Source organism: Coffea arabica, chromosome 6c (genome assembly GCF_036785885.1).
Source record: "Coffea arabica cultivar ET-39 chromosome 6c, Coffea Arabica ET-39 HiFi, whole genome shotgun sequence".
NCBI lineage: Eukaryota > Viridiplantae > Streptophyta > Magnoliopsida > Gentianales > Rubiaceae > Coffea > Coffea arabica.
Genome location: NC_092320.1, coordinates 13,763,947 through 13,779,997, shown reverse-complemented (window position 1 = coordinate 13,779,997; position 16,051 = coordinate 13,763,947). Strand labels below are relative to the sequence as shown.

Here is a 16,051-nt window from a genome sequence, read left to right as displayed (position 1 = left end):
ACAAATCACTGTACCAATCCTTAGAATTTTCGAGGAATTCATATCTTTTGACAGATGCGGAGACACGTCAAAGAATACAAAACTAGAAGAGTAATGCATTTTTGGTTTCGTGACTCTCTGACCAATCATGGGATGCCTACTCAGACAACTCTAATGCAGTGCAGAAATTTTGGGAGGGATTTACACCATCCTCGTACTAAAAGAAATTGGTCAAGGGACGAAGAGGTTGCATTATGAAAACAACTTCTACCGAGTGTTTGAGATATCTTAGAAAATCGACCTGTAACCGAGGTTTGAAATTGAAAGGAAACAGTAGCGACAACATCCGGCGCATGATAGTATTGCATTAATGAATTTACATAGACAGACAATGGTGCTGAGATCTCTTTCATTGAAAACAATTCATAAATCTGAAAGGGAATGCTGAGTTCTTCACAATCTGATCCTTGCGAGAGAAGAGTTGAGAAAGGGGAACTATGGATGAGAAAAACATAAGCCATGGACTGGAATGCCCACTTGTTCCAGTCTCATCCGGAGTGCAGGGATCCAGTACAAAGCATTCCGATTTCTTGGCAGAAGTGAAGAAGCTCTTGGCACTGGCAGGGCCTCTGATCTTGGTCAACTTCTTGATATTTGCTTTGCAGGTGATCGCCCTCATGTTTGTTGGTCACCTTGGAGAGCTAGCTCTTTCTGGTGCTTCTTTGGCTACTTCATTCGCTTCAGTAACTGGTTTCAGCTTGTTCGTAAGTGATAATATACTTGCTCTACAAGTAAAATCAGCCATGATTTTTGCATTTTATTCGGTGTAATCAAGTTGTTTGAGGTTCAGTTTCACACCTGAAGCTTAATCGGTTTCAGGAGGACAATTTTTTTGGAATAATTTCCAAATTAACTCTGTTGTATTGCTGAGACAACAATTGTTACTTGATTTTTGCTGATGTTCTCATGTTGTTTAGGTATTTGAGATCTGATTAATCTCTGATAATTTGAAAATGCATCGATATTAGCAGCATCAAATCCAATTGTTGACAACGAAAAAAAAACTGTTTTTATGGTTGTGGAGAAATATTTAAAGGTAGATGCCAAGTACGAAACTCAAAACTGATATGCTTAGGAACTGCAAGCATAATACATTTACAAAAGCTAGTTGAAGACAAATGAGCCTCATGCTGTGCAGATCTAAGTGTTTGATGAACGTCAAAATCATATTTTATATGCGATCATGGCTTACCTTTTTTTTGGGCAGAATGGGATGTCTGGTGCATTGGACACATTCTGCGGTCAGTCCTATGGAGCAAAACACTATCGAATGCTGGGAATTCATATGCAGAGAGCTATGGTCGTCCTTTTACTTACCTGCATCCCTCTTACATGTATTTGGGCAAATACAGGGCGTATTCTTGCGTTTGTGGGGCAAGATCCTGAAATATCATTTGAAGCTGAAGTGTATGCCCGCTTTCTGATACCAGGCATCTTTGCTGTTGCGCTCCTATACTGCCAAATCCGATTTCTGCAAGCCCAAAATAATGTCTTTCCTATGATGCTTACTACTGGAATTATAACATTAGTTCATTTACTCATGTGTTGGCTTCTCGTATTTAAATCAGGCCTCGGAAGCAGAGGTGCTGCTCTGGCTAGCTCCGTTTCGTATTGGATCAATGTTTTGTTGTTAGCGTTGTATATTAGGTTATCTCCTTCCTGTAAAATGACTTGGACTGGATTTTCCAAGGAAGCATTTCATCATATCTGGAAATTTCTTACACTGGCAATTCCTTCTGCTATAATGACCTGGTAATTCTCTATTCCCCTTGTTGCATGCACATCTCCTCCTAATTTCAACTCTTACCCATAGCAAATAAATCATATCATGCTGTGAAACAGCCTAGAGATTTGGTCATTTGAAATGATGGTTTTGCTGTCTGGTCTTCTTCCAAATCCAAAGCTAGAAACACCAGTTCTTTCCATCAGGTTAGTCCCTAAAAATTCCATTGAAATTTGATCAGCAATGAGTAAGCAACTTTTTTGAACTTACAAAGGTGTGCATTGCAGCCTTAACACATGTAGCATGATTTACGTGATGCCGCTAGGACTTGGTGGTGCCATCAGGTGATTTAACTATTCTCTACCCCCCCGGGGCCCCTCCCAACCATGGTTCAAAGAATCGGCCGAGTGGTCACCAGAGCGAGCTCTCGGTTGCGATACCGGGACGAGATGACTCTGAGATACATAGATTGCCGAAAACTTGGCCGAGAAGTCTCTGATAAGGATAGAAATGGCCGAGTCATACAGAGTCGTCCCGAATCATCTCGAGTCAATTTAAATCCAACAAAAAAAGTACATTTTACAGATTTTCTTTTACTAATTTTTTATTATTTTTGTTTAGCATATTGTTTTATATTATTTACAATTTTTAAAATATTAAATACTTCAAAATTTGCATCTTGTTGAGACCGCGACCGATATGCCGAAACCAGTGTGGAACGGTTCGAGCCGCAACCGTGACCTCGACCGAAACTTTGAACCATGCTCCCAACCCCCACACACACCCCTTAATAACTGTCCACTGAGTTTGGAAAGTTTTGGTTCTTCTTCTTCAGTACAAGGGTCTCAAATGAACTCGGGGCTGGTAGGCCATATGAAGCTCGTTTAGCAGCATGCATTGGACTTTTGGTTGTTTTGACGGAAGGTGTTTTGGCATCAACATGCCTCATCCTTTTGCGCAAAGTATGGGGCTACTGCTATAGCACAGAAGAAAAGGTAGTGAGATATGTAGCAGATATGATGCTTTTGCTTGCAGGATCACATATTCTAGAGGGCATTCAAACCGTACTTTCAGGTCTGTCAATATCTCCGTATAATAGTTCTAATGAAAGGTGTTTCGCAAATCCATCTCTTGACATTAATTCTGATCTTAGAATGCAACTTAATAAAAAAAAAACCCCCCCAAAATTTGTAGTTAACTAGACACCTTCATTGACACCAGAACTTCCAATTTTCTTTTCAGTCATGGAAATTTAGAGGTTTTAAGGGTAAAGCTATGGTAAACTAAACTTACAGAAGTGCGAGCAATATGAGTTTTTAATCTGCATGAATCTCTGTAAATTTCACTCTTTGTACATTCACATTTTTGTCATTTTCATCTCTAAGTCAAGGGCTAATATGGCTTTAGATCATATTCTCAAGGATAAAATGATCTTTTATCAAAGCTTCTATCCAAATGAATTCCAGGCACTGCAAGAGGATGTGGCTGGCAAAGGGTAGGTGCAGTCATCAATTTGGGAGCTTATTATTTGTTGGGAATACCTTCTGCTATACTGTTAGCATTTGTCTATCATGTTGGAGGAAAGGTACACTTGGACTGCATTGCTTCCATTCCTCCCCATTTCCTCTGTTCCACAACAACTTCCAATAAAGTACCTAGCCACAGGAAGCAAAATGACAAATAATCTTGTCTGATCATAATATGGTGCACAGGGGCTTTGGATTGGCATTATTGTGGCGCTGGCTGCACAAACATCACTTCTTGGAATAATAACTTTGCGAATGAATTGGGAGAAAGAGGTAAAACAGTTTCTTCTGTAATTTTCTGCAATTTTGCTCAAGCGGTTCCAATATCTCTTTTTTCTTTGGCCCCTTTTGTAGGCAAAGAAGGCTGCTGATAGGGTGTCTGGCACAGTGAATCCCAGAGAAGCATCATAGTATGGAAAAAGGAAACAACAGATCAACTGATCTCAAAGAAAATCAAGAGCTTTGACATCCTAATTTTGTTAAATTTGCCTGTCTTGCAGGGCATGTAGCAGTTTTTGACCTTTTTTCAGAATTCAATTTACAGCTACACGTTCTGTAACACATCTATTAGCCAACTTTCTGTGCATCTGGATTTTCACACATTCATGCGAACTCAAGGTCATACGATCCACTCGTTCATCCCAAGAATCACGAACCACGTTAGTGATAGAAAATAGTACGTGAAGGAAAGGAAAATTATATATCAGTACCTTCAGAGGCCAATATTATATAAGATGAGAGAAGAAGACGTATTATAGATGAACTGTTGAGAAAAATTCTCTCTAAATTTAACCCCTCTTCTTTGTTGCATTTTCATTCAATCACGAGACAAAAATTACATGAAAACTGATAGAGCAATTACAATTGCCCCTCAGTAAAGAAGTAAAAATTGAAGAAAAATATAATTACTAAATTACACAATTCTACCAGGTTAAAAAGAAAAAAAGATGCCTACATAAATTATATATTTCATTTTACACTCTCTAATAGCTATGACAGCAGTATCACTTTCTTCCTTAAGAAAGTTGTTAGTGTTCCTTGTGGAAGCCTCCGTTGGTTCATTTAATTCCCAGAGATCAATTGATCATTTATCCAAGCTTCTTTCAACTGTACAAGATGGGTTCTAAGGCTGTATTCCTCTACCTACATTAAGACCAACATTATAGATATCAACAAGTATACTTAAAAGAGACCTTACAAAAGATATTCCGCAAACCAAGTTCTAAAAGAGAGAGAGAGAGAGAGACAGGACCTGTTTACGTAATCTAGGGGATGATGTGGTGATCTCCAGAAACCAACATAAGGAAATTCAAAACATTCTTTCTAGATGGAGTTGAAAGGAAGAAACGAAAAGGGGAAGGGCAATGGAGATGGTAAACAATCAAACCATCATTTTGCGAGAAGGAATAAAGATCCTTATCCAGTGGGATACATCAGATTCTCAAAAATAATTAAGGCCATCAGAAAAACAGTTGCCAACATCAATCACCATGACATACCTTCATCTTCCAACTTGGTATAACTACCAAAACAGAAGTAATAACTAGAGAAAAAGAAGAATACGGCTGTTGCAGCAGTTCATTATGTCATGAACCTTGTATGGCATCAGGACAAACAGGTCTTATGCAAACGCTTAACAAAAAATGTTCAGCTGTCGCTCAAATGGCATTTTACACCTTAATCACGTGGGATTTTAAAAGAGAAAGTAATGAATATGAAAACTCATCCTGATTAATACCTATTGGTTGATTTTCATGCATGAAGAACTAAATAACATCCTAGTTTCATCCTGAAACACTAAAAGTCAGTTTAATGATTCTCATTTACTTTATATCAATTTGTGGTTATGTGCATTCTTTTATCCCGTATCTCAGAAATAATAGGCTTAAAATGTCGTATGGCATGAATCTGCCATTTGATAAGGGACAATTATTCACAACACAAATAGTTTTTATGTACTTTGAAATGGTCCTCCAAGCTTCACAAGAGGTACAACTTTCATTCGGTCCAAAAACTAAATGAGGAAGGTGTGGCAAGGAGGAAAAAAATGGAAAAAGAAGGAGGGAATGGAAATTGGAGAAGAATGCAAAATGCACACTCAGTGTATATACGGACTCCACACTACAGCTAATAACATCACTTAGAAACTAGTCTTTACCTGCATTGCAGATGTTGACGCAAAGAGAGCCTCACATTCATCAAGCATTGCTCTTTCTTGAGCTACCACGTCAGCAAGTTCAGAAACCAGGCAGTTCATTTCCTCCACCTGAATGGATAAAAGATGAAAGTTCAAGACTTAAGAGCATACCAGTTGTTTACATGACAGTATCAGATTGCAGAAACAGCAATAAGATCAGATGTTTAAAAGCTTATTTCTAATTAATCTATCTACATATGGTTGAGATTGCTTCTACATTTCTTTGTCAGAGCAATATGAGCCTATAACATCCTTATGGAATCTTCAAGAAGAAGACATGTCATCATGTACATCTTTGTCAAAACAAATTACACCTCATCACAGGATTCATCTTAATAATAAACAGCATGTAGCATCCCATTAAGCTATTCTCGAACAAATTTATCAAAAATAACCAACTCAAGGATTATGTGACTCAGAAAATCAAGGAAAAGGTCTGTTGCCAAGGTACTTAAATTTGTTATTGTTTTCAGGTACTGTAACGTGAATTTATGCGATAAAGCTAATAATACCAGATGACCAATTAAATAAGGTCCAAAAGGCCAAGGGAAATCCAGGAAATATGCAACTTTCCTAATAAAACCCAATACATTTTTGCCTTAAGAGCGATTAGCATCTACAAGCCTTGATGAAGAGTACCTGTGACAGTATAAGACATATGGAGGATCCCATTGCCTGCATTATATCCACTGCTGAGCAAACAGCTGCCTTGACAGTTTGGATATCTCCCTGTAAAATGTAGAACATCTTAACAATCATCTTCTAGTGAAATGAGCTTTAGTAACTCATGGGACCAACATACCCTTGCCCCTCCAGTGACTGGAAGGCGGAGAGTGCTTGCTTGCAGATCTGTGATAGCCTGGGATAACGATTCAGCATGATCCCTCTCAATTCCTGGCCACTCATCAAGGTAGGCCAGCTGAGATGTCAAAACTTACTTTTTAGCGTCAATTTACTAATCATTGAAAAGAATAATGAAACACCAATGATGAGTTGGGTTTAAATGAAGAGATAACTTGAAGAACTTTGAGCATGATATATCTAAATTCCAGGCTTGGACGATGAAGTTCATGAACATTGTTATACTTTCATAATTCAAAATGCTTCAACTGCGAGCAAAACATAAGAATCAATTTGAAATAAATTGTCACTGTTATTAGGCAGGCCATGCAACTGCAAATGCAAGTCTCTTGCAAAAAAATCATTTTCATTTACTTCTGCATCCTCATCAGCTATGGATAGCAAAACTCAATTACTGATGTTATGAACGTTTTAGTTGCATTATACTTGAGTCAATGACAACACTCAAAGCTTCTTTCCAGAAATTGTATATTTCATTTGCTTGATTCTTATTGATAAGCTTTCAAAGTGAAATAAATGATGGAAACCACATGGAAAGAGTCATTTAGACCCATGCACCAGAAACTAATGCAAGCTTCATTTTAAGGACATGATGAATACCTGTTCATTCAAAACTGCGTACAGCTTCAACTTTAATGTTAGCTGTTGCAGTTTTATTCTCTTTTTGATTACTGAATCTCGCAAATCTGACGTACTTCTCCAGACGCTATATAACGTTAGCTGCATCATCATGTTTCTCATCAGTGAAATCTATATTAGGTCAGAGTCCACATTTTAGCAGGCGACAATGCATTTTCCATGACAAAAGATACGGAAACTAACAAAAGGATTGATGTCCAACAAGCTGAATGTAGCATTATACACATGGAGATATAAGATGTTCATATTTGTGTTATTCAATGATAGCTATGTTGGATTTCTAACTTTAAATAGTATGTAACTTGACAGCACATATAAGGCATGTAAAGTTCCACAAATAAGAGAAGACAAACCTCAGCTTTTTCTTTTTGAGAACTCAGCACAGCATCTGCGGTAGCATTAGCATATCGCCACTGCAATTGTCTATTGTACAATAGCCGCAGTTGGTGAGCATCTTCAATGTAATTCACTGTCTTCTTTCCCTTTTTGATATCAGCAATGAAACTGAGAACAGAAGTTGGATTACTGGACTGTCTTGATGGGCTTGATGGTCTTGATCGTGATGGACTCGGCCCTCTTGATGGAACAGGACTCACTCTTTTCGCCCTGGATGGACTGACTCCTCGTGAAATAGTGGATGAGGTCACTGACGCTTTATTCGGTGATGGGGGACGAGAACTGTGAACAGGTAAAGACTGAGATCTAATTGCAGCGTTCATTAGCTTTGATCTTTCCAAAAAACTCGAAGAGACAGGCTTATGTAAGTGCAATGAATTATCATCAGCTGAGCAATCACCAATCACTTGTTTCCCACCTTCATCAGATGACACTGGTGCCAACAAGTTGCTGGCGGATTTTTGTAAAGGCTTAGTCATACCATCCAAGGACCATCTCCGTAAGGAAGGTACCCCAGATCCTGACTGTTGCAAAGATGAATTCCTACCGGCCTTGTCACCAAGATCAATACTTCTATTTACTGTATTTGCAGATAATTTTCCACCTGCTCTACTAGGCCATCTATGCTGCTCTACCAGTCGAGAATGCACACCTTCAACTGGTCTAAAATTCTCAGACTGATCAGCAGAATTCTTTCCTTTCAGTGGACTCCTTTTTCTCTCTGGTGTAGGCTTTCGTGAAGCAGGGGTTATTGTTTCACTCTGCTTATGTGCTACATTGGATGGTGGCCTCAGAGTCCGATCAGCAAGAGCATGATTAACTGGTTTTTCCCTCTTACTAATAGGCAGAGAAAAAGTATCAGACTGGAAAGAAACACTAAGACTCCTCATCGTAGACGGCCATAACGACTCAGGCAACCGATTGCCTGCTACCTTTCTTGATGCCAAAAGCACATCTGTCGATGTGTCCTGCACTGGTGTTGATGGAGACGGACTTGGTGGTGATGGTGGCGTTGAGGGCCGCTTTCTCTCAGCAGATATAGCTCTTTTTGGTACTGACACATTTGAATTTGTTGTTCTTGTGACAGTTGGGGAAGAGCAACGCCTTGGACCAGAAGATGCAACTGGAGTAGGTGACTTGTATCTAGAACTAACTTCTCTTGTTCGAGACCGGCGAGTGGTTCCATTATTCTTGTCTGCCGGAATCAATGGTGGTCTTGGGGTGCCCACTGTAAACTGTTTCTGTAATACTCGCTGTAATTCACATAAATCCATCCAAATTGTCCAAATTACGCCACATTGGAGCTCCCCTTCACAACAGAATCAAACATATCTTTGTAAAACTTTTATATACCCACATTGAACTCTCATGGTCTACTCCAATTTCTTTAAAAGACTGTGCTTTACTCTGATAACCTGTCATACATCAATAGCTAAGAGTAAGATATCACAGATAGGAAAAAGAAGAAAAGAATAACGCGTGAGCAGAAAAAGGATAAAGAACTATCAAAAGTATACATCTTTACAGACGGTTGGATCTGAACAACTGAGAATTTCATAATCTCAGGGAATCAATGCAAAAGGGTATTCTGCAATTAACACTGGCAACCCAAAAACCAGGTAGATCAGACACAATCAAGCTTCACAAGAAGAACCCAAATGTGGGCTAGAATATACCACATTCAAAGATTCATTCAAATTTGAATTGTAAAGTCTTCTGAAACATACAAGAAGAATGAAACAACAAAAGGATAATCCAACCCCCTCCCTTCAGGAATTGAAAAGAAGGTGTAATGAAGGTAGGAATATAGAAAGAAAAAGAAACGCAAAATTTGGATTTGATATATGCTATTATTGATTCTTAGTTCTTTCTTTCTTCCCTCCTCATTTCTTTTTCTTTTTTTCTTCCCTCCACTATTCTTTAATTTGTTTCTTTATTGATTTACCATTTCACTTTGGCCCCTCTACCTTTTGTCCCATCTCACGGGAGTGCCATGGTCCTTCTGGCTGGATATAAACAACACACACACACACAGTTCTTTCTCTCTTCCTCTCTCACTTTTCTCTCTAAGCCCCTCTGGCCTGTTTCTATTTTACCCACTCAACTCCTTTTCATGAAAGGGAATTCGTTGGGACTGAAAGTTACAAGAATCTACTCTCTACCCCTCTCCCAACACTTACACCTACATCCCCCATACGGGCATCCATTCTAATGAGTGTCATTTCTGACTCTAAATACCTTCATCCAAATTCTTGAAACTCTAAATTTCAAATAGAGAAAAAATACAACAGTTTTTCTCATTCTAACCATGTCGTGGGTTTTTCTAAATTGCATCAAAGAATCAGCTTCTCCCCTTAATTTTAACTTAATTAGCATAGTTCTAAATCCAAAATACTAAAAAAACTCAAAAATACAAAATTGGAATTTGTCTTTTTGCAGGGCATAATTCTAATAATAAAAAAAATTAAATAATTAAAGACGCGGAATGGTATTGATAAATGATGAAGCATATAATTGCAGAGTAATGGGAACAGATACTGAGGACCACGTGCATGTGGAGATCATTGTCCATCCCCATAAATTTACTCTGCTATCATAAATACAACAAAGTGAATACGAAAAACAGAAAATATTCACTTAGTACAATTATTTATGAGAAAAATGAATAAACAATAGTTCAAGATTTGAAATTTTTTTTTTTTACAGGTTCTGAGGTACAGTAACCGATGAAAATGCTTAACAACAATTTAAACAATAATAATTTATTGGAAGTATTCGTCTGGGAATTGTCAGGTTTTGTTCCAAATTTTGACAACATCTGCTGCTTTCATGTATAATCTCCGTGAGCGAAGCTTCACGAAATACTTTAAAAAATGAACATAAGGCTGCGTTTGGATGGAGTGTTTTTGCACCTGTTTTTGAAAAACTGTTTTTCACATTCCAAATGCTACAGTAATGTGTATTTCAAAAACAACTTCAAAAACACCCATATCCAAACAATATATCAAAAACAACTCCAAATATATTTCAATTATGTATATTTAATTTGTATATTTTAATAAGTATATTTCAATTTATATATTTTAATTATGTATTTTAATATGTATATTTCAATTATATTTTAATATATTTTAATATGTATATTTCAATTATGTATATTATATATATATATTATATTAATATAAATATATTTATTTCAATTATGTATAATATTATATATATTATATCAATTGAAATAAATATTATATATTTATATAAATACATTTATTTATATATAAATTTATAAATATATTTATTCAATTTTGTTTTATAATATATATTAATATGTATATTTCAATTATGTATATTATACATAAATTATATTAATAATAATGTATATTATATATATTATACATTTCTAATATTATATATCTATACATACATATTATAAATATTTTATTTTATTTATAATATATTTTTATATATTTATAATATATTTACATAAATATTATATGTTATATAAATTATATATAATATAATGTATAATATATTATACATTTATACACAATATATAAATATTTATGTTTATTTATAATATACATTTATATTATGTATAATATATAATATAATACATTTATACATTTATATTAATATACATAATATTAATTTTACATTTATACATAATATTAATACATGTATACATTTATATGAATTATATTAATACATTTCTACATAATATTAATATATATTTATAATTTATTAATTAATACATTTATATAATATTCATTTATAATTTATACATTTTTAATAATATACACTTATACATTTAAATATACATTTATATTATGTATTATATATATTAATACATTTATACATTTATATTAATATACATAATATTAATTTTACATTTATACATAATATCAATACATATATACATTTATATTAATTATATAAATACATTTCTACATAATATTAATATATATTTATAATATATTAATTTATACATTTATACATTTATATTAATATACATAATATTAATTTTACATTTATACATAATATTAATACATGTATACATTTATATTAATTATATTAATACATTTCTACATAATATTAATATATATTTATAATTTATTAATTTATACATTTATATAATATTCATTTATAATTTATACATTTTTAATAATATACACTTATGCATTTATATTAATATACATAATATTAATTTTACATTTATACATAATATCAATACAAATATACATTTATATTAATTATATAAATACATTTCTACATAATATTAATATATATTTATAATATATTAATTTATACATTTATAATATTCATTTATAATTTATAAATTTATAATAATATACACTTATAATTTATAATATTCATTTATACATTTATAATAATATACAGTTATACATTTATAAATATATTTATATTATGTATTATATATAATATAATACATTTATAAATATATTTATTTATAAATATCTATAAATGTATTATAAATGCATAAATGCATATTTATATAAAAATATAAAAATATAAATTATAATTTATACATTTATATAATATTCATTTATAATTTATTCATTTATAATAATATACTTCTATACATTTGTAAATATAAATGGATTATAAATGCATAAATATATATTTATATAAAAATATAAAAATTATAATATTCTAAAAATACTCAAAAATATGTTTCCAAAATACCTTTAAAAATAATCCAAAAAAATCTACAGTAAAAGTTTTTCATATAGTTTTTGAAAAACAACCCCAAAAACAACTAATCCAAACGGACTTGTTTTTCAGATTCAAAATGCTACAGTGGTGTTTTTGAAAAACAAACCCAAAAACAATCAAAAGATTCATTTTTCGAATTTCGTATTATCACTAAATTCACTCTCGAAAAACACCCAAAAGGAAAAGAAAAAGGGACAAAATTTCGCTAGGAAACTTCGGATTCTAATATAATATCACAGTTTTCAGTTGACAAAAGTTTTCTACAAAATCAAAAAGCAAAAACCTAAGATAATAATAAATACACATAAAGATTAAAGAAATTCAATCTAACCGGTTATAGGACAATGAAATAGTCGGAAGCGGCAAAGATCGTTTGTCGGTAAGCCGTCGGAAGAAAATTTTCCGGCGAGAAAGATTGACAAGGGAAGAAGGTTATTGAATCAGCAGCGGGGAGATTTTTACAACTGAGATCAAAATTTATGGAGAGAGGGAAGGAAGAAGAGTTATTTTTAATTAGAATTGAAAATGAATAAATAGTTTTTTAAACGTTAATTCAAATTGAATAAAGAAATAAGAAAAAAAATACGAAAGAGGTGAACTTTCAGTTAAAAGGACGTTGGAGTAGACCGAGGAACAGGTCGACTACGACGACGTTATTTTCGCGCCACCTACTCTGTCGATTAGTCTTCTTTTTTTACTAATTTGCCATTTTGCTGAGTTGGCACTTGGGAATGGAGGGAACAGTTTTTTTTTTTTTTTTTTGTGGAGGAAATGGAGGGAGCAGTTAAGTGTAGGGAAGGAGTCACAGACACTAATCTAATTGCACAGCACTGGCAAATGTGAAAAATGCACTTTTTGTGCCTAATGTTAGGGGTGTGAACTAATTTTATCTCTAAAGTCTAAATCAAAACGTATTTCGTCTTCATAATGTCAGAATTTCGATTAGTTGAGGATAATTGAAGGACTACAAACTAATTTGGGTGGAATATTATCATATAACTCTCTCCTCAGTTGCGAATTGAATTCAGATTTCATATTTTAGTTTTTAGACTTCAGTTTTGTCAAACCCACTCCCAGTCAAATAAAGTTGCAGCATTGACATATTGAGACTATTCATAGTTAAGAATTTCAAGATTTGTCAGTCCACAATCACATTATCTTTCACTCAATCAATTGGAGATGGCTTGTATGAGATTCATACATCTGCACTTTGTTGATTCATTAACTTTGCTGTTAAAAATAAATGTAGCAGAATCAGTAGCACATTGTTCTCTCAACAACTAAGATTGATGTGACTAATGACTTCACTGGTATACTAAAAAGGTTCCAGGAACGAAATTACTTAAATTCACATTTTAAGAGCTAAAATCAAATTTTGGTAAATTTCAACAATTCATCTAAAGAAAATAGCATAGTTTTCTCATTTGTTGTTGGAGCATTGAACGTGACGAGTTATGATAGATCACATGAAATTGTATGAAAATCTTTCTTAGCATTCCATGTGAAATGAAAGTGTAACAAAAATAGTTTAAAATGGTGTTGAGAAAGAGGTTTGCCTTGGCTTTTTAAGTTCAACCATCATGAGTTGCTATTGATGATCATCATTTTTGTTTAGAAATCTCAATTATTTCAAGGTCCACAACTCCACAATGAGGATCATAACCTTAATTGACTGCCTAGCCTCGCTTGCGTTTAATTCTTGCATTAAAGCTTCAACTCGGTTAGGAGTAGGAGTGTAGGACTGGTCCATATCAGGCAGGGGAAAAAGAATTTGTTCTGCGCAGGTTTTCTTCTCCACTTCCCATGCTTTTATTGCAGCAAATGCATTGAAAAACATTATTGTTAGATTTTTTAGGCCGTAGGATGATGATATTATATATAACACTGGTTAAGTATCTGGTGTAAAATTTTTTACAATAAAATGTTTTCATGCATACCAAATAAATTCAAAATATATCATAGGGCTATCAACATGTTTGTGAAGATGTAGTTATTTTAATTGTCTTCCTTTTGTAGAGTGGAGAACCCTCCTATTCAACCCAAGTTTTCCTCCTCAAACATGTTATATAACTCCCTTTTGCTAATGATTTTGATCAGGCAACAAATTCAATGGTTAATTTGATTGGTCCTAAAGTGGCTTCAATTTCTTGTGCAATGAACTCAATGGCCTAGTCTAACTTGCATCATTCTGTTGTTTGTCTTGAAGAATAAAGTTAAATGTCTCATTTATATCATATTGAAATTAGAGAAAAAAGCGCCCTCTCCACAAATTTTCTTACTATAACTGAATTTTCTAGTTGTACAAAAAAGGTCAAATAGCAATCTTTTTTTTTTTTTTTAAATTTTCGTGGGATTTAAGAAGCAAAGCGAGTGAAGAGAGATTAAATCCATTACCGCAACGCCCTGTGATCTTAATTTTAGCTACTAAATCAAAACTTCTTATGCAATATCGCGAACTTGATAAACTTCCATTTATTGATGATTCAATTTCTCTACCTTTTTATGGGTGAGGGGCAGAGTTGGAGCAATTGATTACAGATGAAATCTAAGGTCCCGTTCGGGTCTTTGAGGGATAAGACATCATACTTGTAAAGGAAAAACGTTTTTTTTTTTTTCCTTTTTTTTCTTTGTACAGTTAATTATGAACTAAAATAAAGCTCGAAATTAATGAAATTATACTCATCACAGATAACCAAGGCCATTAGAATATAGTTGGTGTATAACAATTCAACAACATTTTTCATGCTCTTTTGCCTACACATTATTTCTTTAAAGTTAATAAACACTTTCTTTTTTTTTTTCTACAATAACTTCGTTCTTTTATTCAGGAAATTCCATGTCAATTCCAATCAGGTCACATAGAAAAGAAGAACAACTAGGTCAGTGATGTCTAAAGAATAGTTTAAAAAAATGGTAGGAAAACTTTTGAATTCTTTGAAAAGGAAGCAAACGCATGCTTTAATTTAATCTGCTGGCGCGGGAGCTCTGGGAGGAATGACTAGGCAGCTGGAGAAACCAATTGTAAAGGGCGAGAAAGCGATACACTAAGTATTCCAATGATCATACTTTTTGACCTTCATCATTTTTTTTATAACTACTTAATTTATAATGCAATCTTTGTTCATCCCATGATTCCTATATAGCTTGCGGGCAGCTTTCAAAAAGGTGTACTAATGTGGAAAAATTCCTATGGAAGTTGACTTGGTGTTGGGCTGCACCAACATTACACATCAAGAACTAGTATACTGTGAAATGGAAAAATTAATCTGCCTTCGGTATTTCAGTAAAGGAAAATCCTACATTAAACAACGTCTAAAAGATAGCCTGCTTATGACTGTCGTTGTCGTCTCGAGACGTCACGTCCCCTTGGACTCGTCGACCTCGTGTGACGCCGGCGTCGGTGAGGAATGCGCCCCCACGAGGTTGGTCCAATGATAACAGCGACCCTTTGGGACACAAAGGTTCGAAATCGAAACTGCTCTTCGAAGCACCTTGTGACTTGTCCAAGTAAACATTGCGTGGGGCTGTGACGTTGCCTTCGGTTTGGTGTGTCGGTTCGAGTCTAAAGAATTTAACTCGGGGTATGTTCCAATTTACCAAAAAAAAGATAGCCCACTTTATTATATGATTTTAAAAAATTTTTATATTTATATCTAAGCCTAGAGGTATCATGCTTTTAAAATTACTTTTAATAATCCATATCATGATATAATTTTTAGAAATTTTTATATTTGTGTCTATGCTCGCTCAGAGATATCATATTTTTAAAATCGCTTTTCATGGGTGAATTATTCAGCAAATTTGATTTTAATTACCACTTGAGTAATTTTGATTGTATCCAATCGAAGTCACCACTAGACGCATGAAGAGTTGTCCTTTTCGACTTTATATCATCATGTACTGTTCATCTTTATTTATGTAACACCAGACTTTTTCCAC

General features: G+C 33.9%; 2 protein-coding genes across 7 annotated transcripts; one reads left to right on the top strand and one right to left on the bottom strand.

Moving 5' to 3' along the window:
* The first annotated feature begins 43 nt into the window (after positions 1-43).
* On the top strand, positions 44-3,874 carry LOC113692762 (protein DETOXIFICATION 16). Of its 2 annotated transcripts, none has more exons than XM_027211309.2 (8): positions 44-644; positions 1,247-1,791; positions 1,882-1,968; positions 2,050-2,106; positions 2,598-2,836; positions 3,229-3,347; positions 3,475-3,561; positions 3,643-3,874. In XM_027211309.2, exons 1-8 carry the CDS (start codon positions 477-479, stop codon positions 3,697-3,699), a joined length of 1,359 nt encoding a protein of 452 aa, XP_027067110.1. In that variant the 5' UTR covers positions 44-476; the 3' UTR covers positions 3,700-3,874. The 2 variants fall into 2 exon arrangements, with proteins under 2 accessions (XP_027067110.1, XP_027067109.1); XM_027211308.2 differs by having other exon boundaries at positions 47-743.
* Positions 3,875-4,054: 180 nt separating this feature from the next.
* LOC113692761 (AUGMIN subunit 8) lies at positions 4,055-12,742 on the bottom strand. 5 transcript variants are annotated; one of them, XM_072052989.1, is made up of 7 exons: positions 12,444-12,741; positions 7,339-8,796; positions 6,947-7,066; positions 6,288-6,404; positions 6,125-6,214; positions 5,447-5,554; positions 4,055-4,431 (listed from the first exon to the last, which is right to left on the bottom strand). In XM_072052989.1, the coding sequence occupies exons 2-7, from the start codon at positions 8,653-8,655 to the stop codon at positions 4,351-4,353; spliced, it is 1,833 nt and encodes a 610-aa protein (XP_071909090.1). In that variant the 5' UTR covers positions 8,656-8,796; positions 12,444-12,741; the 3' UTR covers positions 4,055-4,350. The 5 variants fall into 5 exon arrangements, with proteins under 5 accessions (XP_071909090.1, XP_071909091.1, XP_071909092.1 ...); XM_072052990.1 differs by lacking the exon at positions 12,444-12,741 and adding an exon at positions 9,327-9,723; XM_072052991.1 differs by lacking the exon at positions 12,444-12,741 and adding an exon at positions 9,349-9,723.
* Positions 12,743-16,051: the final 3,309 nt, after the last annotated feature.